The sequence below is a fragment of the Oncorhynchus mykiss genome, chromosome 11 (genome assembly GCF_013265735.2).
Source record: "Oncorhynchus mykiss isolate Arlee chromosome 11, USDA_OmykA_1.1, whole genome shotgun sequence".
NCBI classification, from domain to species: Eukaryota; Metazoa; Chordata; class Actinopteri; order Salmoniformes; family Salmonidae; genus Oncorhynchus; species Oncorhynchus mykiss.
The window spans coordinates 38,196,851-38,221,095 of NC_048575.1; the positions used below are offsets into that span (position 1 = coordinate 38,196,851).

The window sequence follows — 24,245 nt, forward strand, 5'->3', positions numbered from 1 at the left end:
ATATAGAGAATTGGAGGATATTTCTGTAATTCAGTGATATTTATTCCCATAGTAATTCGGATCCATAACTAAATAAACATTGGCATTTTGAAAGAGTATTTTTATCATTATTTTATTAATGAAAGCATAAAGATACCATTATTAGTTACATTGTTTTAGTTTGAACGTGCAGACTGGCACTAAGAAAAGAACAGTGGGAACGTTTCCCAAGTCAGCGCCATTATTAGTGCAATGCCCCTTAAAGTGTTGCCAGTGTGGTGCCCCCCCCCCCTCTCCTCCCTTCCCTTCCCTATGGGCTACTTCTGTGCGCAGCTCTGCTGCCCATGCCGTGCCCCCTGTCCTCGTGCCTTAAACCTTACGCGCTTTCAGTGGATGCAGCTGGAGAACTGCAAGGCAGTCCCATTGTGACCCACTCGGGTGCCATGATCAATATGACCAATATATATTGTCCTGCTAATAACAGGGTTAATAATATATCTGTGAGAATATCCAACAGGCTTTTATATAATTATAAATTAATAATAATAATTGCTTTGTTTAAAAAATAACAATATTTTGGAGATGATTTTGTTCTCAAATAACATAAAATGAGCGAGAAAAAGGAAATTCTTGAACATGGGGTGAGACATTGTTACTAATTTGTAAATAAAGTCAGTTTGTTATTTACAATGATTTATTTCTGTTTTTAAGAGGGAGAAAAACCTACTGTCATCTCTTGCGTCTCCCAGTCAAGAGCGGCATGGGTATTGAACCAGCATCTGTAGCAACACAGCTTGTGTCTTAGAACATTGCGCCATTCAGGCGTGACCTTTCGGGAGTGGCCTACAGCAAAGAGCAAAATGATCCTAACAAAAAAAAGTAATAAAAAGCTAAGTGTAACAACAGTTTAAGTAAGTAATAATGTAGTCGTGTACAATTACCAGTTTCTATTTAGGTTTATGTCACCCATTCATTGTCAGTTAGAGACACAGTAGGACACAAAAGCACAATCAGTGCTCTAGCTCCCCCTTGCTCTGGTCTGGAGCAATGAAGTGGTGATGCAGGGTACCATACTAAACCACAAATTACCACTTAGTCCAGCGGTGTAAGCTCACAACTTTTAAAGGAGGAACCACTGTACTAACTTGCCAGAGCTTACCAAGTCCTGTCCGCTGGAAGAGGGAGCTGGTGACTGGGCTTCTTGTTTGCGTGTCTTGCTCCCACTCATCTTTTTCTGTTGGCAAACACGCAGTGGTATTGAGGCAATAATACTGTGGTATTAGAACATTATTCTCTGTGTGATATACACTCTTCCTGAATCTTGGATTGTTCTTGAACAGTGTCTCTGCCTGTTCTGGTAGATGGATGGGGTCTGTGTAATCTTCACATGACCTCCAAAGTACATTGTACAAAGTAGGCTACAGCTATTATTTCATAATAAGTCACATTTCTTTCTACATCTCCTCTATGTAGTTGAGTCACTGTAGACAGGAAATAGTTATTATCCATACCTTGTTCATGCTGACCAGGTGCTGATTTCTCAGCATATGTTTGCAGAGTATCTCCTCAGTATGTTTCCTCAGTATTTCCTCAGTATATGACTTGGAGTATATGACTATGTTTCCAGATCCAGTGTCATCAGCTTGCAGTCCAGTCTTTTCTATTTTTTCCACCACTTCATCAAGATTGGGGTTTGTATATAGCGCAGGTCTTGGGGTGTAGGTCTGTCTGCACTTAAGGCAGATGTGGTAGGGATCATTTTGGTGATCCTGAACCCAGTTACCAATACAGACTTTACAGTAACTCTGTCCACAGGGAATACTCAGCGGATCCAGTAAACCTACACAGATTAGACAATTTAACTTTTTTTTATTCAAAATATCTATAGTTTCAGCCACCCTACTACAGCGAATTCGATACATACCAGAGTGTTAGATCTTTGCTATTACTACCAAGACTCGGTGTAATCTACTACTTACTGTCTCAGCTCAGCTGTTGGTTTCAATTCTCTGGAATCGTGAGGGGAGTGGCTTTCATATGTCAGGAAGAGGGGGGTGAGCTGCAGTGTTGCCATGTACGTAGTTTTTCTGTAAATTGGGCTACTTTGAAAACGATGTCGCGGGTGAAACTGTATTGGTAGAGGGTTTTAGGGCTATTTCTAAGTTGCACCGCGGCCGCCATGGCATTTATCTTAAAATACATACATTTCAATGTGACCTGCTCTTGACTGTCAAGCAGTGATACAGGCTGTTGTTGAGTGAGGGCGGAGTGTGTTGAGAGAGCACTTACAAGTAACGTGAGGCACGTGATCAAGAGGAGAGAGCAGCACACGCGCAAGTTGTGGCGGCAACTTTGTACCATTTGTAGGTAGGCTATTTAGATTGTCATTATGGTGACAGCTATTTCCAAACCAGATTTCCATAAAATATATTAATACTCTGGAACTGATGCACATCAAGAAATAAGGGAGACAAAGCACTAGAAAACGACGTTGGGCGCACTAGAGCGCATACTATTACCAGTCAAAAGTTTGGACACACCTGATCATTCAAGGGGTTTTCTTTCGTTTTACATCGTAGAATAATAGTGAAGACATCAACACTATGAAATAACACATATAGAATCATGTAGAAACCAAAATAGTGTTAAAGAAATTCTTCAAAGTAGCCACTCTTTGCCTTGACCGCTATGCACGCCCTTGGTATTCTTACAACCACCTTCAAGAGGTAGGTGGTACCTGGAATGTGTTTTGTCTTGTTAAAAGTTAGTTTGTGGAATTTAATTCCTTCTTAATGTGTTTGAGTCAATCAGTTGTTGTGACAAGGTAGGGGTGGTATACAGAAGATAGCCCTATTTTGTAAAAGACCAAGTCCATATTATGGCAAGAACAGCTTTGAATTGTTTTTAACTAGGCAAGTCATTTAAGAACAAATTCTTATTTACAATGATGGCCCACCACGGCCGGCGCTTTGTCAATTGCGCACCGCCCTAATGGGACTCCCAATCACACCCGGATGTGATGCAGCCTGGATTCAAACCAGAGACTGCAGCGACGCCTCCTGCCCTGAGATGCAGTATCTTAGACCGCTGCGCCACTTGGGAGCCAAAAATAAGGAAAGAGAAACAGTCCATCATTACTTTAAGACATGAAGGTCAGTCAATCCTGAAAATGTCAAGAACTTTTCAAGTTTCTTCAAGTGTAGTTGCAAGGAAAGGAAGAACCAGAGTTACCTCTGCTGCAGAGGATAAGTTAGAGTTACCAGCCTCAAATTGCAGCCCAAATAAATGCTTCACACAGTTCAAGTAACAGACACATCTCAACATCAACTTTTCAGAGGAGACAGGCCTTCATGGTCCAATTTATGCAAAGAAACCACTACTAAAGGAAACCAATAATAAGACGAGACTTGCTTGGGCCAAAAAACATGCGCAATGGACATTAGACCGGTGGAAATCTGTCCTTTGGTCTGATGAGTCCAAATTTGAGATTTTTGGTTCCAACCTCTGTGTCTTTGTGAGATCTCTGCATGTGTGGTTCCCACCGTGAAGCATGGAGGTATGATGGTGTGGGGGTGCTTTGCTGGTGACATTGTCAGTGATTTGTTTAGAATTCTAATCAAATAAAATTGTATTTGTCACATGCACCGAATACAGCAGGTGTAGACCTTACAGTGAAATGCTTATTTACTAACGATGCAGTTTTAAGAAAAATAAGTGTTAAGTAAAAAATAGATAAGTAAAAATTTATTTTTTGAATTATTTTGTGAGTGTAGTGTTAGATGGTGGTAGAGTACAACTCTCTTATACTTTGCTTGAAAAAAATACATGAAAACAATGACTACATTTCCTTGTTTGCAGCTAACCTGAATGCTAACCAGAGCCATGTATGTGTAAAAAATAATAATACATATTTTGGATAAATAGCTAATCTGTCCCAATTATTGTTTCGTTATTTTTCAGCTACAGTGGGGCAAAAAAGTATTTAGTCAGCCACCAATTGTGCAAGTTCTCCCACTTAAAAAGATGAGAGGCCTGTAATTTATCATAGGTACACTTCAACTATGACAGAAAAAATGAGAAAAAATAAATAAAATACATTTTTTTTAAATCAGGAAAATCACATTGTAGGATTTTTAATGAATTTATTTGCAAATTATGGTGGAAAATAAGTATTTGGTCAATAACAAAAGTTTATCTCAATACTTTGTTATATACCCTTTGTTGGCAATGACAGAGGTCAAACATTTTCTGTAAGTCTTCACAAGGTTTTCACACACTGTTGCTGGTATTTTGGCCCATTCCTCCATGCAGATCTCATCTAGAGCTGTGATGTTTTGGGGCTGTTGCTGGGCAACACAGACTTTCAACTCCCTCCAAAGATTTTCTATGGGGTTGAGATCTGGAGACTGGCTAGGCCACTCCAGGACCTTGAAATGCTTCTTACGAAGCCACTCCTTCGTTGCCCGGGCGGTGTGTTTGGGATCATTGTCATGCTGAAAGACCCAGCCACATTTCATCTTCAATGCCCTTGCTGATGGAAGGAGGTTTTCACTCAAAATCTCACGATACATGGCCCCATTCATTATTTCCTTTACACGGATCAGTCGTCCTGGTCCCTTTGCAGAAAAACAGCCCCAAAGCATGATGTTTCCACCCCCATGCTTCACAATAGGTATGGTGTTGTTTGGATGCAACTCAGCATTCTTTGTCCTCCAAACACGACGAGTTGAGTTTTTACCAAAAAGTTATATTTTGGTTTCATCTGACCATATGACATTCTCCCAATCTTCTTCTGGATCATCCAAATGCTCTCTAGCAAACTTCAGACGGGCCTGGACATGTACTGCCTTAAGCAGGGGGACACGTCTGGCACTGCAGGATTTGAGTCCCTGGCGGCATAGTGTGTTACTGATGGTAGGCTTTGTTACTTTGGACCCAGCTCTCTGCAGGTCATTCACTAGGTCCCCCCTTGTGGTTCTGGGATTTTTACTCACCGTTCTTGTGATCATTTGACCCCACGGGGTGAGATCTTGCGTGGAGCCCCAGATCGAGGGAGATTATCAGTGGTCTTGTATGTCTTCCATTTCCTAATAATTGCTTCCACAGTTGATTTCTTCAAACCAAGCTGCTTATCTATTGCAGATTCAGTCTTCCCAGCCTGGTGCAGGTCTACAATTTTGTTTCTGGTGTCCTTTGACAGCTCTTTGGTCTTGGCCATAGTGGAGTTTGGAGTGTGACTGTTTGAGGTTGTGGACAGGTGTCTTTTATACTGATAATAAGTTCAAACAGGTGCCATTAATACAGGTAACGAGTGGAGGACAGAGGATCCACTTAAAGAAGTTACAGGTCTGTGAGAGCCAGAAATATTGTTTGTTTGTAGGTGACCAAATACTTATTTTCCACCATCATTTGCAAATAAATAAATTTAAAATCCTACAATGTGATTTTCTGGATTTTTTTTTCTCATTTTGTCTGTCATAGTTGAAGTGTACCTATGATGAAAATGAGAGGCCTCTCTCATCTTTTTAAGTGGGAGAACTTGCACAATTGGTGGATGACTAAATACGTTTTTTTGCCCCACTGTATTTTGTTTGAACAACATGACCACAAGGTGCCAGCCTGCGTGGTAGCTAGGTGGATATTCCTGCCTCAGCCATTGCATTGGCTATCTTGTCAGCAGGTATGGATGAATGCAGATGTCAGTCAACTATTACATGTTGACTATGGCGTACTGTATGTCTGGCATACATACAGTGCGCCATAGTCGACATGTAATAATTACACTTTTTATGTGAGAATTGTTTTCCTCATCTAGCTACCAGATTTGAACTAGCTTGATTATTGGAAGTTAATGTTTTACACAAAATTAACCTCTGTTTAACAGACGACATTATTGCTTGACTGATATAATTTATCTATGAATAAACAAGCACGGTCTATCGTATTGCTCGTTGATTGCGAACTAACAGTTTTGGACGTGGCTCACTAACCTCACATAGCTAGGTAATGAATGGTTCTATTGGCTCACAACCGCCATCTGCGAGGTAATTTCGAGATTACACCATGAAATAGCACTACGACATTTGCAATGATCATGTTAGTTGGAAAGTCTATTACACCAGTTCCTTACTGTAATGTCATTATGCGATTACTGATTTGCAAACACAGAGCACAACCATGCAGAGAACCCTAATAAAACCATGCACAGAACACAATTTTTTCCATCTGGAACTAAATTTGTTTGCTATTGTGACATCATGGTGATCTCTCGTATTGGCTCGTTCTAGAATATATTATCATATTTCAATTAGGAAACGCCTACTCTGATCTTATTGCGTGTGCAATAACTCAATTCGCTCGTGTACCCCTTCCAAAAAACACCATTTAAAAAAAACTTTGGCAAAGGACAAAATCTGTTGGTAACATATTGTATTTTTAACAATGGAAATACATGGAAAGCAGGCGGGATCAGATGGGATCATTCTCTAGCCAATGAGACGGCAGACACTCTGAATTCATGTTTGTAATATTTTTGCCGAAATGCCACGTGCGTCCATTTATACCAGTGCATTCCTTACAACCTAACCACTACACAACTTCTATTCGATCAAATAAGCCTCACACAGCAAATTAGCAATTACATTTTTATTGACCAAATTTGACACTCTCATTGACTTCTTGGTATTCTTTTCATGGACAGATTCCGTGAGGTAAACCCTCTCGTTTTGCCTTTTCTAGTCTGGAATTACCCACTCTGCTGGCAGCAGATCATTATGCTGGCAGTGCAAACACGGATTTATTTTCTTCAAAATAAGAGTCACCCTGCAAAAACGCTTAGCCTGGGAATATCGATTTTTGTTGTTGCACAGCATTGCAGCCACATAGGAAACAAATACAGATACAATTATTATTAATACCAGCATTATTTTTTAAAGTTTACATAAATACTGGTATTTTTAAACCAATTATGTATATTTAAGGAATTTCCCTTTAATATCATAAGCTATCTACCAAGATAGTTCTCATCTATGTTATTCATAGCCGTCTATATAGCACCACACATCGATGCTGGCACTAAGACCGCACTCAACAAGCTTTATAAGGCCATAAGCAAACAAGAAAATGCTCATCCAGAAGCGGCGCTCCGAGTAGCTGGGAACTTTAACTTAGGGCTAGGCCCTTTTTTCTCAATTTCCGCCTGACTAACGTGCCCAAAGTAAACTGCCTGTTCCTCAGGCCTTTTTCCTATTGGTACCATTGGAAAGAAAACACTTTGAAGTTTGTAGAAATGTTAAAATAATGTAGGAGACTATAACATAATAGCTATGGTAGGAGAAAATCCAAAGAATAACCAACCTGAGTGTTTTGTTGTTGTTGAGAAGCCATGCTCTTACAATGGAAAGTATAGGGGCATACTGAATTCCAGTTCCCATGATGCAATTCCTATGGCGTCCACAGGGTGTCAGCAGTCCATTTCCAAGGTTTTAGGCTTGTAACTTCCAAAATGAATAAGAAATATTAGTTTTAGTACAGGGACACAGTCTTGGAAATTCGTGTTTGGGTGCACCATGAAGACAATATGCACCTGCTAAAATCGGTTTCCTATTGAACATACTTCTTTCCATAAGAAATATTATAGATTACATTTTAGGGTATCTGAGTAGTAAATGGAAATGCATTTGGACTTTTTGAAACAAATCAAATCAAATCTAATCAAATGTTATTTGTCACATAGACATGGTTAGCAGATGTTAATGCGAGTGTAGCGAAATGCTTGTGCTTCTAGTTCCGACAATGCAGTAATAACAAGTAACTAACTAGTAACTAATCTAACTAACAATTCCAAAACTACTGTCTTGTACACAGTGTAAGGGGATAAAGAATATGTACATAAGGATATATGAATGAGTGATGGTACAGAGCAGCATAGGCAAGATACAGTAGATGGTATCGAGTACAGTATATACATATGAGATGAGTATGTAAACAAAGTGGCATAGTTAAAGTGGCTAGTGATACATGTATTACATAAGAATACAGTCGATGATATAGAGTACAGTATATGAGCATATGAGATGAATAATGTAGGGTACGTAACATTATATAAGGTAGCATTGTTTAAAGTGGCTAGTGATATATTTACATAATTTCACATCAATTCCCATTATTAAAGTGGCTGGAGTTGAGTCAGTGTGTTGGCAGCAGCCACTCAATGTTAGTGGTGGCTGTTTAACAGTCTGATGGCCTTGAGATAGAAGCTGTTTTTCAGTCTCTCGGTCCCAGCTTTGATGCACCTGTACTGACCTCGCCTTCTGGATGATAGCGGGGTGAACAGGCAGTGGCTCGGGTGGTTGATGTCCTTGATGATCTTTATGGCCTTCCTGTGACATCGGGTGGTGTAGGTGTCCTGGAGGGCAGGTAGTTTGCCCCCGGTGATGCGTTGTGCAGACCTCACTACCCTCTGGAGAGCCTTACGGTTGAGGGCGGAGCAGTTGCCGTACCAGGCGGTGATACAGCCCGACAGGATGCTCTCGATTGTGCATCTGTAGAAGTTTGTGAGTGCTTTTGGTGACAAGCCAAATTTCTTCAGCCTCCTGCTGTCTGTGTGAGTGGACCAATTCAGTTTGTCTGTGATGTGTATGCCGAGGAACTTAAAACTTGCTACCGTTCCATCGATGTGGATAGGGGGGTGTTCCCTCTGCTGTTTCCTGAAGTCCACAATCATCTCCTTAGTTTTGTTGACGTTGAGTGTGAGGTTATTTTCCTGACACCACACTCTGAGGGCCCTCACCTCCTCCCTGTAGGCTGTCTCGTCGTTGTTGGTAATCAAGCCTACCACTGTTGTGTCGTCCGCAAACTTGATGATTGAGTTGGAGGCGTGCGTGGCCACGCAGTCGTAGGTGAACAGGGAGTACAGGAGAGGGCTCAGAATGCACCCTTGTGGGGCCCCAGTGTTGAGGATCAGCGGGGAGGAGATGTTGTTGCCTACCCTCACCACCTGGGGGCGGCCCGTCAGGAAGTCCAGTACCCAGTTGCACAGGGCGGGGTCGTGACCCAGGGTCTCGAGCTTGATGACGAGCTTGGAGGGTACTATGGTGTTGAATGCCGAGCTGTAGTCGATGAACAGCATTCTCACATAGGTATTCCTCTTGTCCAGATGGGTTAGGGCAGTGTGCAGTGTGGTTGAGATTGCATCGTCTGTGGACCTATTTGGGCAGTAAGCAAATTGGAGTGGGTCTAGGGTGTCAGGTAGGGTGGAGGTGATATGGTCCTTGACTAGTCTCTCAAAGCACTTCATGATGACGGAAGTGAGTGAGTTGTGAGTTAGTGAGTTGTTTAGCTCAGTTACCTTAGCTTTCTTGGGAACAGGAACAATGGTGGCCCTCTTGAAGCATGTGGGAACAGCAGACTGGTATAGGGATTGATTGAATATGTCCGTAAACACACCGGCCAGCTGGTCTGCGCATGCTCTGAGGGCGCGGCTGGGGATGCCGTCTGGGCCTGCAGCCTTTAAATGTCTTATTCACCTCGGCTGCAGTGAAGGAGAGACCGCATGTTTTCGTTGCAGGCCGTGTCAGTGGCACTGTATTGTCCTCAAAGCGGGCAAAAAAGTTATTTAGTCTGCCTGGGAGCAGGACATCCTGGTCCGTGACTGGGCTGGATTTCTTCCTGTAGTCCGTGATTGACTGTAGACCCTGCCACATGCCTCTTGTGTCTGAGCCGTTGAATTGAGATTCTACTTTGTCTCTGTACTGACACTTAGCTTGTTTGATAGCCTTGCGGAGGGAATAGCTGCACTGTTTGTATTCGGTCATGTTACCAGACACCTTGCCCTGATTAAAAGCAGTGGTTCGCGCTTTCAGTTTCACGCGAATGCTGCCATTAATCCATGGTTTCTGGTTAGGGAATGTTTTAATCGTTGCTATGGGAACGACATCTTCAACGCACGTTCTAATGAACTCGCACACCGAATCAGCGTATTCGTCAATGTTGTTGTCTGACGCAATACGAAACATGTCCCAGTCCACGTGATGGAAGCAGTCTTGGAGTGTGGAGTCAGCTTGGTCGGACCAGCGTTGGACAGACCTCAGCGTGGGAGCCTCTTGTTGATCCCTGCCTACAGACAGAAACTAAAACAAAATGGAGTCGTGGTCAGCTTTTCCGAAAGGGGGGCGGGGCAGGGCCTTATATGCGTCGCGGAAGTTAGAGTAACAATGATCCAAGGTCTTTCCACCCCTGGTTGCGCAATCGATATGCTGATAAAATTTAGGGAGTCTTGTTTTCAGATTAGCTTTGTTAAAATCCCCAGCTACAATGAATGCAGCCTCCGGATAAATGGTTTCCAGTTTGCAAAGAGTCAAATAAAGTTCATTCAGAGCCATCGATGTGTCTGCTTGGGGGGGGGGGATATATACGGCTGTGATTATAATCGAAAATAATTATCTTGGTAGATAATGCGGTCTACATTTGATTGTGAGGAATTCTAAATCAGGTGAACAGAATGATTTGAGTTCCTGTATGTTTCTTTCATCACACCATGTCACGTTAGCCATAAGGCATACGCCCCCGCCCCTCTTCTTACCAGAAAGATGTTTGTTTCTGTCTGCACGATGCGTGGAGAAACCCGTTGGCTGCACCGCCTCGGATAGCGTCTCTCCAGTGAGCCATGTTTCCGTGAAGCAAAGAACGTTACAGTCTCTGATGTCCCTCTGGAATGCTACCCTTGCTCGGATTTCATCAACCTTGTTGTCAAGAGACTGGACATTGGCAAGAAGAATGCTAGGGAGTGGTGCACGGTGTGCCCGTCTCCGGAGTCTGACCAGAAGACCGCCTCGTTTCCCTCTTTTTCGGAGTCGTTTTTTTGGGTCGCTGCATGGGATCCGCTCCGTTGTCCTGTTTGTAAGGCAGAACACAGGATCCGCGTCGCGAAAAACATATTCTTGGTCGTACTGATGGTGAGTTGACGCTGATCTTATATTCAGTAGTTCTTCTCGACTGTATAAAATGAAACCTAAGATGACCTGGGGTACTAATGTAAGAAATAACACGTAAAAAAACAAAAAACTGCATAGTTTCCTAGGAACGTGAAGCGAGGCGGCCATCTCTGTCGGCGCCGGAAGTAAACAAAGTTTAGAGGTAGATTTTCTGATTTTTTTTCTCTGCATGTTGAACGAGTGGATTACTCAAATTGATGGTGCCATCTCAACTGACTTTTTGGGATATAAAGAAGGATTTTATCTAACAAAACGACACTACATGTTATAGCTGGGACCCTTTGGATGACAAATCAGAGCAAGATTTTCAACAAGTAAGTGAATATTTTGTCGCTATTTGTGAATTTATGAAACCTGTGCCAGTGGAAAAATATTTGATCGCCATCCTCAAACAATCGCATAGCATGCTTTCGCTGTATTAACTACTGTAAATCGGACAGTGCAGTTAGACTAACAAGAATTTAAGCTTTCAACCGGTATAAGACACTTGTATGTACATAAATATTTAATATCCATAATTTGTATGATTATTTATTTGAATTGCATGCCCTCCTGTTTCACCTAAAATTGTCCCCCTAGCGGGATGCCTATCACCGTGAGGATTTATTAATGCAGGCAAACTTCATCTATTCCACCTAGTTTCTACCAGCATGTCACATGTGCAACAAGAAAAAACATTTTTTCTAGACAACCTTTACTCCACACACAGAGATGGATACAAAGCTATCCCTCTCCCTCCATTTGGCAAATCTGACCATATCTCTATCCTCCTGATTCCTGCTTACAAGCTAAATCTAAAGCAGGAAGTACCAGTTACTCGCTCAATATGGAAGTGGTCCGATGTGGCGGATGGAAAGCTATACAAGACTGTTTTTCTAGCACAGACTGGAATATGTTCCTTGATTCATCCAATGGCATTGAGGAGTTTACCACCTCAGTCACCGGCTTCATCAATAAGTGTATTGAGGACGTCGTCCCCACAGTGACCATACGTACATATGCCAACCAGAAGCCATGGATTACAGGCAACATCTGCACTGAGCTAAAGGCTAGAGCTGCTGCTTTCAAGGATAAGGACACTAATCTGGACACTTATATGAAATCCTGCTATGCCCTCAGACAAACCATCAAACGGCCAAAGTGTCAATACAGGACTAAGACTGAAACCTACTACTTTTTACAGCCCTCCATAGCCCCCAATGCAATACACTGTAATACATATTGGGTTGTTGATATACTTTTTTTTCTAACTGTGGGAAATACTCAGTAGGGTCTTTACTAACCAGATATGTTTTGTTTTTGAGGGGGACCGTGCTGCATTGCCTACTGCTGGCTTTTCTCTGCCCCCTATTTGGTTAGTAGAGACCCTACTGAGTATTTCCCATCCCACTTAGCTGATACAGGTAGTAAAGTTTTTTTCTCTACATCCCAATATTCTCAACATACCAGTGTCAACATTGTATTTTTTTAAAACATATGTTTAAATCCGTTTTCAGAAATTCCTAATTGCCTTTCTTGATGCCAAAATAAAAATGTCCAATAATTAAATTGCAATATCATTTTAATCAGCTAATGATATTACAACGGTATTCAAGTGCTGGCTTTTATTTTGAAGGTTTTGTCATTGCTATAGGAAAATTATGTCATAATTTGTGCTGCTGGCAGAATAGTAGTGCAGAGGTTAGAAAAGGGAAACAATACAGTAAGTTTCGGTTTTCAAACGGTTTTTGCTGGCAAATCGATTGTTGTTACAATTTATAGGGCGGTTATCTGGTCACTAGCTAGCTGTTGTGTATCCTTGCATGATTTAGCTAGTGATCAATCCCGGGAAGACATCATAGCCTGTCAGCTGGCTAGCTAACGTTAGCTTGGTTATGTGTAACATTTTCGACGTTGATTATTTATTTTTCTATTTAGCTAGAATAATTTGTTAACCTCTTGCAAATTATTCTCCAGGGCTGGGTTTCCTGAAAAGCATCGTAGTACTAATATAATATTTTGTCCATTTTAGTTTCAATTGAATTAATACGATTTTAGTGCTACAATGCTTTTGGGAAATCCAGCTCCGGTTTGAATATAATTCTCCTATTGGGTGTTGTTACTTGTTTGTTTAGGTTGTCGTCATCATGGCAGACCCTTGGAAAGAGTGCATGGACCACTGCCTTGAGGTGACCAAAGAGGCTGGGAAGGTGAGAAAACAGCATTATACCCTACTAGCTAGGTTACAGTGAATAATATTACGTTATGTCAGGGATCATCAACTAGATTCCGATTTTTTTCTTGACCGGATAGTCAGGGGGCCATAACATAATTACAAATAATTTGTAGACTGCAAATCGACCGCAAGAAGCCCAAACAGATAGAATATTATACTAAATAATAATAATTTCAAACCTCGCTTACATTTGTCCACGATCACATAAAGTGCTTTCAGAAAGTATTCATACCCCTTGATTTATTCCACATGTTGTTGTGTTACAGCCTGAATTCAAAATATAAATTTTTAATCACCCATCTACACACAATACCCCATAATGACAAAGTGAAAACATGTTTTTTTTTAGAAATGTTCGCAAATGTATTGAATATGAAATACAGAAATAACTCATTTACATACGTATTCAGACCACTGAGTCAATACTTTGTAGAAGCACCTTTGGCAGTGATTACAACTGAGTCTTTATGGGTAAATCTCTCAAGTTTTCCACACCTGGATTGTGCAATATTTACCCATTTAGTTTTTTTCAAAATTCTTCAAGCTCTGTAAAATCGGTTGTTGATCAATGCTACACAACCATTTGCAGGTCTTCCCATAGATTTTCAAGTAGTTTTAATGTGTTTTTTTAGTTATGTTTTTGTTTGATTTGCCTCAAACATAACACTTTGTACAGTATTACTTGTGGGCCTTGTCGCAAACACGATGCATGTTTTGGAATATTTGTATTCTGTATTCTACCAGTAGGTGCCCTACTTTGCAAGGCAATGGAAAATCTCCCTGGTCTTTGTGGTTGAATCTGTGTTTGAAATTCACTTGTCGACTGAGGGACCGTGCAGATAATTGTATGTGTCGGGTAAAGAGACGAGGTAGTCATTCAAAAATCATGTTATACACTATTATTGCACACAGTGACTCCATACACATCTTAACTCCTGAACTCATTTAGTCTTGCCATAAAGCGGTTGAAAACTTATTGACTCGACTTTTCAGCTTTTCATTTTTAATTAATTTGTAAATATTTCAAAAAATATAATTTCACTATGTCATTAATGGGGTATTATGTGAAGGCCAGTGACCAAAGAAAATCTATATTTAATCCATTTTAAATTCAGGCTGTAACACAACAAAATGTGAAAAAGTCAAGGGGTGTGAATACTTTAACTCTATTATGCATGGGAATACTTTGGAACAGATGTCCTAAATTAAAATCACTTGGAGCTGATTTGCTTGTTTTTACAAGAATTGTACAAGAATTTCCATTATTTATTTTTTGGCCTAGAAAACTTGGGGGGCCAAATAAAATCACCCGCGGACCAAATTCAGCCCGTGGGAAACCTGCCTTATGGTCTATCAATGCCTTGTAGTCTATCACAGTGGGCTATCTTACACTCATCATGGTGCTGTGCTTATATAAACCATTATAATGAAAATGTTTCAGTAATGAAACAGTGATCTGTCATCGCCCAAGTGGGTGCTACAAATTGGTGGTGGAAGAGGTGAGTTTCCCGCCTTACTATGTAAAGCGCTTTGAGCACCTTCTCTACTGTATGTATAGTTGAAGTCGGAAGTTTACATACACCTTAGCCAAATACATTTAAATTCAGTTTATCACAATTCCTGACATTTAATCTTACAAAAAATTCCCTGTTTTAGGTCAGTTAGGATCACCACTTTATTTTAAGAAGGTGAAATGTCAGAATAATAGTAGAGAGTGACTTATTTCAGCTTTTATTTCTTTCATCGCATTCCCAGTGGGTCAGACGTTTACATACACAATTAGTATTTGGTAGCATTGCCTTTAAATGGTTTAACTTGGGTCAAACGTTTCAGGGAGCCTTCCACAAGCTTCCCACAATAAGTTGGGTGAATTTTGGCCTATTCCTTCTGACAGAGCTGGTGTAACAGTCAGGTTTGTAGGCCTCCTTGCTCGCACACGCTTTTTCAGTTCTGCCCACAAATTTCTATGGGATTGAGGTCAGGGCTTTGTGATGGCCACTCCAATACCTTGACTTTGTTGTCTTTAAGCCATTTTGCCACAACTTTGGAAGTATGCTTGGGGTCATTGTCCATTTGGAAGACCCAAGCGTTAACTTCCTGACTGATGTCTTGAGATGTTGCGTCAAGATATCCACATACATTTTCCTGCCTCATGATGCCATCTATTTTGTGAAGTGCACCAGTCCCTCCTGCAGCAAAGCACCCCCACAACATGATGCTGCCACACCCGTGCTTCATGCTGGGATGGTGTTCTTCGGCTTGCAAGCCTCCCCCTTTTTCCTTCAAACATAACGATGTTCATTATGGCCAAACAGTTCTATTTTTGTTTCATCAGACCAGAGGACCTTTCTCCAAAAAGTACGATCTTTGTCCCCATGTGGGGCGGCAGGGTAGCCTTAGTGGTGGGAGCGTTGGACTATGTTTGAGGCAAGTTCAAATCCCCGAGCTGACAAGGTACAAATCTGTCGTTCTGCCCTGAACAGGCAGTTAACCCACCGTTCCTAGGCCGTCATTGAAAATAAGAATTTGTTCTTAACTGACTTGCCTAGTTAAATAAAGGTAAAATAAAAAATAAAATAAAAATGTGCAGTTGCAAACCGTAGTCTGGACTTTTTAGAGTTTTGGAGCAGTGGCTTCTTCCTTCCTTGCTGAGTGGCCTGTCGATATAGGACTCGTTTTACTTTGGATATAGATACCTTTATACCTGTTTCCTCCAGCATCTTCACAAGTTCTGGGATTGATTTGTACTTTTTTGTTGTTGTACCAAAGTACATTCATCTCTAGGAGACAGAACGAACGTGTCTCCTCTTGAGCAGTATGATGGCTGCGTGATCCCATTGTGTTTATACTTGCGTACTATTGTTTGTGCAGATGAACGTGCAAGACATTGTACCAATGTCTTGCACTTTGTCTATTTGGAAGACCCATTTGCGACCAAGCGTTAACTTCCTGACTGATGTCTTGAGATGTTGCGTCAAGATATCCACATAAGGACAATAAGGACAACAACCACCTGCTTCCAGACAAACTAAACACCTTCTTTGCCCGCTTTAAGGATAATCCAGTGCCACCGACACGGCCCACTCCCAAGGACTATGCGCTCTCTGCCGTGGCTGACGTAAGACATTTAAACGTGTTGTCAGGAAAACAATCTCTCACTCAACATCAACAAAACAAAGGAGATGATCGTGGACTTCAGGAAACAGCAGAGAGAGCACCCCCCTATCCACAAAGGGACAGTAGTGGAGAAGGTGGAAAGTAAAAAAAAATCCTCGGCGTACACATCACAGACAAAATGAAATGGTCCACATACACAGACAGTGTGAGGAAGAAGGCGCAACAGCGCCTCTTCAACCTCAGGAGGCTGAAGAAATGTGGCTTGTCACCTAAAACCATCACAAACCTTTGCAGGTGCACAATTGAGAGCATCCTGTCGGGCTGTATCACCGCCTGGTACGGCAACTGCACCGCCCACAATGGCAGGGCTCTCCAGAGGGTGGTGCGGTCTGCACAACGCATCACCGGGGGCAAACTACCTGCCCTCCAGGACACCTACAGCACCTGATGTCACAGTTAGGCCAAAAAGATCATCAAGGACAACAACCACCCGAGCCACTGCCTGTTCACCTCGCTACCATCCAGAAGGCGAGGTCCGTACAGGTGCATCAAACCTGGGACAGAAAGACGGCTTCTATCTCAAAGCCATCGGACTGTTAAACAGCCATCATTAAGACAGAGAGGCTGCTGCCTACATACAGATTTGAAATCATTGGCCACTTTAATAAATGGAACACTAGTCACTTTAATAATGTTTACATATCTTGCATTACTCATTTCGTATGTATATACTGTATTTTACAACATCTATTGCATCTTGCCTATGCCGCTCTGTCATTACTCATCCATATATTTACATATTTTTATTCCATTCCTTTACTTAGATTTGTGCATATTAGGTAGTTGTTGTGGAATTGTTAGATTAATTGTTGCACTGTCAGAACTAGAAGCACAAGCATTTCACTACACTCGCAATAACATCTACTAACCAATAAAATTTGATTCAAACAATTATTGTTATTATTATCATCCCTATTTAATCCCTCATGTGACTAGCTGGCTGACACTCTCTCTTTCTCATCTCTCTCTGTCAGATGATCCAAGAAGCGTTGCAGAAGGACATCTCCATCATGCAGAAGAGCTCTCCTGTGGACCTGGTCACTGAGACCGACCAGAAGGTGGAGCAGCTCATCATCTCCTCCATCAAGGAGAAGTTCCCCACACACAGGTACAGTAGCTCATTGCAGATCTTTAAAGCCTGAACCACCACTCATCATTTGCTGCGTTCGAGAGTCTATTTCTTTACATTGTTCCCAGCAGACTTGGGTCAAATGCATAACTAAAATGCTTGAAATTTATTTAGCTTGCGTGGTATAATGGAACCCAATTCATTAGTCCCAAAAGTGCACATTTTGCCAAATCAAGCACACCTCAATTATTTGCATTTGATCCAGGTCTGGTTCCTACGTGCCTGAAAGGTGTGGTACTGTGATTCTGTCGCTGATATTCATTATCCACCATCTTCTCTTGAATTCTTCTTTCACCAGTTTTATAGGTGAAGAGTCTGTAGCGGCGGGAGCAACCAGCAACCTAACTGATAATCCCACCTGGATCATCGACCCCATTGATGGGACCACCAACTTTGTCCACAGGTGCTGCACAATGTTACAGTTCTGTATTGCAAACATGCCCCCTTATATAGCCTAACATATGATCTAATGTCCTCATAACCAAAGAAGCTATAGCCTCCTACATCAATCATGTTTTTTTTTTGGCATAGGTAGCTTCATATTAAAATGGCTATTTTTAACCAGATTTTTCCTGGAGTGACCTCAAGGATTTTAATATAAATTGATTTTTATGTGCTTAGTTCCTCTAGGAGTTCACTTATTTAATACCTTAACACATTTTCTCTTTTCTTTTACCTCAGATTCCCCTTTGTCTCTATGTCGATTGGTTTTGCTGTGAAGAAAGAGGTAAAGGTTTTCTGTGTTTGGCAATGTCATGAGATTTATAAGACAGTAATAACTGAGTAGCAGGAACTCAGCAGGTTTTGACTTTGCATTTTAAGTCAACCTTCTCTATGCTATGTCTTTGACTCAGATAGAGTTTGGCATTGTCTACAGCTGCCAAGAGGGCAAGATGTACACAGCACGGAAGGGGAAAGGGTCATTCTGTAATGGAGAACCCATCAAAGTGTCTGGGCAAGAAGGTATGTTGTACAACCTTGTCTGTCTGGCTGAGCCAATTGAGATAATATCAACTAGGTAGAGTCATTCACCAAGTACCAAACATCAGGGCTGGTATTCATAAAGCATTCTAGAGTAGGAGTGCTGATCTAGGGTCTGGTCCCCCCGTCCATGTAATCTTCATCATTATGATCTAAAAGGTCAGTTAAACTGATCCTACATCATAATTTCTCTTAATTTGAGCGTTGTGCCTTCAAAATGGTCTGTCATAACAGCTATTAGGAATCAATTGTTCATGATAATACAAGGAAGATATACAGATTAATTGTATCTCATTTTATTGTATGAGAATTAGCTTGGTTAGCGTTATGCTAGTTTGTTGTGTAAGGATTCAATGAGTAGTCATAACTCATGCCACTCTCTGTGTAGACATCACCAAGTCCTTGGTCCTGACAGAGATGGGCTTTAAGAAGGATCCAGAGCACTTCAAAACCATGATGGGCAACATCGAGACTATCCTCACCATCCCTGTGCACGGGTAAACATTACTTCCCACACTCTCTGTTTAAACATCATCTCAATATTGTGAGCTTGTAATGCTTCAAACATGAATAAGGCCACAGAAAGAGAGATGTTGTATTATAATAATTTAAACCATTTAGCAGCCATTTTTATCCAAATTGACTTACAGTAGTGCATCAAAGGTGCAAGTGCCATGCTCTACCCATTGAGCCACACGTGATGATGTTTGACTTACAGTGGTTTAGATATGTATGAGGCTAACAAGCAAATGTTGCTCCCGTAGCATCCGCTCGCCGGGTAGTGCGGCAGTCAACATGTGCCTGGTGGCGTGTGGAGCGGCTGATGCCTACTACCACATGGGCATACACTGCTGGGACATGGCTGGAGGAGCTGCCATCATCAGAGAGGCTGGGGGTGTCATCATGGACATCTCAGGTGATTCACTGTACATAGTTGTAACCATGATGTGGCGGGCTTCTGAAGAAGTGGTGTGGATTGTAGATGGTACATGATCAAGGCCTCCAAGTCCTGAGTAAATTATTTTATTGATCTTATTAATTATATTTTCACCATCTTAAAGTTCTCAATGAGGTTCAAATGAGTACTGGACACATGGATCTATTGTATTGTTGTCCTACCCAGGAGGCCCATTTGACCTGATGTCCAGGAGGCTGATCATTGCCAGCAGCAGAACCATCGCAGAGCGCATCTCCCAGGTGATAAAAGCATTCCCCGTAGGAAGGGACGACATCGAGGGATAGAGTACCATCACACACACATGCATGCACAGAGAGACTGACACATGGCTGCAGGTGCATGCGCACCCAGCAGAACACACATACACATGTTTAGATTAGTGAGGTCAAGATCCTCTCTGCACCTTAATTGTTAAACTGGTGGTATTAACCTTTATCTGAATGCACCTCAGTGGATTTGCGAAAACCTATCAATGAAGACCAACTTTATTCATTTAATTGACTGTTTGCCCCTCAAGGGCTTTGACTTGCATCTCATTTTTTGGGGGCATTTAAGTGAGAACAAGATTAGAAAATGTGGTCATTGTAGACCAAGACATTTTCTGTCTCAATCATACACCACATGGCCAAAGGTATGTGGACATACCTTCAAATTTGTGGATTTGTTTATTTTAGCCACACTCATTGCTGACAAGTGTTTAAAATCAAGCACACCGCCATGCAATCTCCATAGACAAACATTGGCAGTAAAATGGCCTTACTGAAGAGCTCAGTGACTTTCAACGTGGCACTGTCATTGGATGCCATCTTTCCAATAAGTTAGTTTGTCAGATTTATGCTCTGCTAGAGCTGCCCAGGTCTATTATTGTATTGTGAAGTGTATTGTGTATTGTATTGTGAAGTGGAAACGTCTAGGAGCAACAACGGCTCAGCCGCGAAGTGGTAGGCCGCACAAGCTCACAGAACAAGACTGCTGAAGCACGTAGCGCGTACAAATCATCTGTCTTCAGTTGCAACACTCACTACTGAGTTCCAAACTGCCTCTGGAAGCAATTTCAGCACAAGAACTGTTCGTCAGGGGAGCATCATAAAATAGGTTTCCATGGCAGAGCAGCCACAACACTAGCTTCAGATCACCATGCGCAATGCCAAGCGTCGGCTAGAGTGGTGTAAAGCTCGCCGACATTGGACTCTGGAGTAGTGGAAATGTGTTCTCTCGAGTGATGAATCACGCTTCACCATCTGTCAATCCGATGGACGAATCTGGGTTTGGCGGATTCCAGGATAACGCTACCTGCACCAATGCCTTATGCCAACTGTAAAGTTTGGTGGAAGAGGAATAATGGTCTGTGGCTGTTTTTCATGGTTCGGGCTAGGCCCCTTAGTTCCAGTAAATGGAAATCTTAACGCTACAGCATACAATGACATTCTAGACAATTCTGTGCTTCCTGTTTCTGCATGACAATGTCCCCATTGCACAAAGCGGGGTCCATACAGAAATGGTTTGTCGAGATGAGTGTGGACAAACTTGACTGGCCTGCACAGAGCCCTGACATCAACCCCATCGGAAACCTTTGGGATGAATTGGAATGCAGACTGCTAGTCCGGCCTAATCGCCCAACATCAGTGCATGACCTAACTAATGCTCTTGTAGCTGAATGGAAGCCAGTCCCTGCTGAAATGTTCCAACATCTAGTGGAATGCCTTCCCAGCTGAGTGGAGGCTGTTATAGCATCAAAGAGGGAACAACTCCATATTAATGGCCATGATTTTGGAATGAAATGTTCAACGAGCAGGTTCTCCACATATTTTTGGTCATGTGTAAGTTGAATATTTTAAGTAACTGTATTATAACTTGAACAAATAACACAAACCTCAGCAGTATATAGCTTCCTTGACTGATTTAGAATCTTGAGTTACAAAGACATCCATTGACTTTCCACAAAATATATAGGGAAATCTGTATTTATTTAGATCTGAATTGTAATGAATTATTTTCTTACTCTACTACAGTGCTAAATACTTTATAGGTTATGTACTGTGAGGTATATTTATTTATTGCAGGTATTGGTATAATATGTTAATGCTTTCGCAAATAACTTGTTACCCACATTTATTATTTTACAAACCTCTCATATTTGGAGTGACCATACATTGAAGCCTCACTCCCAAAGAACATAACATGTTGGTTAGCTACAGTGGGGCAAAAAAAATATTTAGTCAACCACCAATTGTGCAAGTTCTCCCACTTAAAAAGATGAGAGGTCTGTCATTTTCATCATAGGTACACTTCAACTATGACAGACAAAATGAGAAAAAAAAAATCCAGGAAATCACATTGTAGGATTTTTTATTTATTTATTTGCAAATTATGGTGGAAAATAAGTATTTGGTCAATAACAAAAGTTTCTCAATACTTTGTTATATACCCTTTGTTGGCAATGACAGAGGTCAAACATTTTCTGTAAGTCTTCACAAGGTTTTCACACACTGTTGCTGGTATTTTGGCCCATTCCTCCATGCAGATCTCCTCTAGAGCTGTGATGTTTTGGGGCTGTTGCTGGGCAACACGGACTTTCAACTCCCTCCAAAGATTTTCTATGGGGTTGAGATCTGGAGACTGGCTAGGCCACTCCAGGACCTTGAAATGCTTCTTACGATGCCACTCCTTCGTTGCCCGGGCGGTGTGTTTGGGATCATTGTCAAGCTGAAAGACCCAGCCACGTTTCATCTTCAATGCCCTTGCTGATGGAAGGAGGTTTTCACTCAAAATCTCACGATACATGGCCCCATTCATTCTTCCCTTTACACGGATCGTCCTGGTCCCTTTGCAGAAAAACAGCCCCAAAGCATGATGTTTCCACCCCCATGCTTCACAGTAGGTATGGTGTTCTTTGAATGCAACTCAGCATTCTTTGTCCTCCAAACACGACGAGTTGAGTTTTTACCAAAAAGTTATATTTTGGTTTCATCTGACCATATGACATTCTCCCAATCTTCTTCTGGATCATCCAAATGCTCTCTAGCAAACTTCAGACGGGCCTGGACATGTACTGGCTTAAACAGGGGGACACGTCTGGCACTGCAGGATTTGAGTCCCTGGCGGCGTAGTATGCTTTGTTACTTTGGTCCCAGCTCTCTGCAGGTCATTCACTAGGTCCCCCCGTGTGGTTCTGTGATTTTTGCTCACCGTTCTTGTGATCATTTTGACCCCACGGGGTGAGATCTTGCGTGGAGCCCCAGATCGAGGGAGATTATTAGTGGTCTTGTATGTCTTCCATTTCCTAATAATTGCTCCCACAGTTGATTTCTTCAAACCAAGCTGCTTACCTATTGCAGATTCAGTCTTCCCAGCCTGGTGCAGGTCTACAATTTTGTTTCTGGTGTCCTTTGACAGCTCTTTGGTCTTGGACATAGTGGAGTTTGGAGTGTGACTGTTTGAGGTTGTGGACAGGTGTCTTTTATACTGATAACAAGTTCAAACAGGTGCCATTAATACAGGTAACGAGTGGAGGACAGAGGAGCCTCTTAAAGAAGAAGTTACAGGTCTGTGAGAGCTGGAAATCTTGCTTGTTTGTAGGTGACCAAATACTTATTTTCCACCATAATTTGCAAATAAATTCATAAAAAATCCTACAATGTGATTTTCTGGATTTTTTTCCTAATTTTGTCTGTCATAGTTGAAGTGTACCTATGATGAACATTACAGGCCTCTCTCATCTTTTTAAGTGGGAGAACTTGCACAATTGGTGGCTGACTAAATACTTTTTTGCCCCACTGTACCTGACGTTAGCTTATAAGCCATAAAGAGTATTGCAGATATCTTACTATGAGTGTAGCTTTGTATGATTTAGTGACTAAATAAAGACATGTTTTGAGAAGTGATGTTCTGTAATTTTTTTAGGCTATATGAAGAGGGAAGTAAAAAGAAAAAGCAATTTCATTTCTATACTAATAATGATATTGCCACACATTTCTTTATGAATAACTGATGGATATAGTGTTTTTGTATTTTGTTATGTAGTCGCTGTTGTCTGTGCTAACAGCGAGGTGGAAAAAACATACATCGGTAATTTAAAAAAGCCAATGCCCAAACAGGAAAGTCACAAGAGATGAGAATATATAGGAATGGTTAGTTTCACAGGGGAAGGCTAAGAATCACGTTGTCTGCCTGAACTGTTGCCTGATAAAAACAATTTGTTTTACAGACAACCTGAGGATAGAAGGTCTTGATAATAATCTCTTTGAAGTAGGTTTATATGTAATTATTTTGGAATGTTTTGTCAAGGGTCAATACATTATTTTATAAAGAACATACATTCACACCAACTGTTAGTGATGTCAATCTTCTTTGTGCACAGCAAACAGGAGAGATGGGCATGTTTGTTTCGACATGCATGCAGTTGAGTTAACCAACGCTGTGTGTCTGAAGCAGTCTAAACATGGGCCCTACTAAATGTCCTCTAGAAATAAGTACAAAACCCAGCAGCGTTGCAGTTCTTGTCACAAGCCAGCGTGCCCGGCACCTACTACCACACCCCGTACAAAGGCACTTAAATATTTTGTTTATTCACCCTGTGAATGGCACACATCCATGTCTCAATTGTCTCGAGGCTTAAAAAGCCTTCTTTAACCTGTCTCCTCCCTTTCATCAACATTGATTGAAGTGGATTTAACATCAATAAGGGATCACATGGATTCACCTTGTCAGTCTATGCCATGGAAAGAGCAGGTGAACACCTGTTTGTATACTCAGTTTATATGTATTACCATAGTAATACATACCATAATTGTAAAGTGTTGTAGATTGCTT

The 24,245-nt window shown here is 41.4% G+C and overlaps 2 protein-coding genes across 13 annotated transcripts in view; one reads left to right on the forward strand and one right to left on the reverse strand.

Annotated features, from left to right (window-relative positions):
- The window catches only part of LOC110535668, a 28,065-nt gene extending 25,833 nt beyond the window's left edge, over positions 1-2,232 (reverse strand). For 4 of the 8 annotated variants that reach the window (XM_036935423.1, XM_021620815.2, XM_036935424.1 and 1 more), the window contains exons 1-2: positions 1,491-1,952; positions 1,139-1,213 (exon numbers count right to left, since the gene is read on the reverse strand). In XM_036935423.1, the coding sequence (XP_036791318.1) occupies positions 1,139-1,213; positions 1,491-1,901 (486 nt within the window). In that variant the 5' untranslated portion in view covers positions 1,902-1,952. Of the gene's footprint in view, positions 1-706; positions 846-1,138; positions 1,214-1,490 lie in introns of all 8 variants that reach the window. The other 4 variants (XM_036935426.1, XM_036935427.1, XM_036935430.1 and 1 more) reach the window with 4 other exon arrangements.
- A 43-nt stretch (positions 2,233-2,275) lies between these two features.
- LOC110535669 (inositol monophosphatase 1) lies at positions 2,276-20,408 on the forward strand. 5 transcript variants are annotated; one of them, XM_036935434.1, is made up of 9 exons: positions 2,276-2,346; positions 13,088-13,162; positions 17,340-17,473; positions 17,793-17,897; positions 18,176-18,221; positions 18,349-18,457; positions 18,864-18,972; positions 19,240-19,391; positions 19,599-20,408. In XM_036935434.1, exons 2-9 carry the CDS (start codon positions 13,100-13,102, stop codon positions 19,715-19,717), a joined length of 837 nt encoding a protein of 278 aa, XP_036791329.1. In that variant the 5' UTR covers positions 2,276-2,346; positions 13,088-13,099; the 3' UTR covers positions 19,718-20,408. The 5 variants fall into 5 exon arrangements, with proteins under 5 accessions (XP_036791329.1, XP_036791327.1, XP_036791326.1 ...); XM_036935432.1 differs by lacking the exon at positions 2,276-2,346 and adding an exon at positions 2,408-2,705; XM_036935431.1 differs by lacking the exon at positions 2,276-2,346 and adding an exon at positions 5,593-5,659.
- The last annotated feature ends 3,837 nt before the right edge of the window (positions 20,409-24,245 follow it).

What these genes read in the sequence shown, in the direction of transcription:
- LOC110535669 (XM_036935434.1), top strand. Translation starts at nt 13,100, where the DNA reads ATGGCAGACCCTTGGAAAGAGTGCATGGACCACTGCCTTGAGGTGACC. An exon ending in ACCACCAACTTTGTCCACAG is followed by an intron (nt 17,898 to 18,175) that starts GTGCTGCACAAT and finishes CTTTTACCTCAG; the next exon opens with ATTCCCCTTTGTCTCTATGT. An exon ending in GTTTTGCTGTGAAGAAAGAG is followed by an intron (nt 18,222 to 18,348) that starts GTAAAGGTTTTC and finishes TCTTTGACTCAG; the next exon opens with ATAGAGTTTGGCATTGTCTA.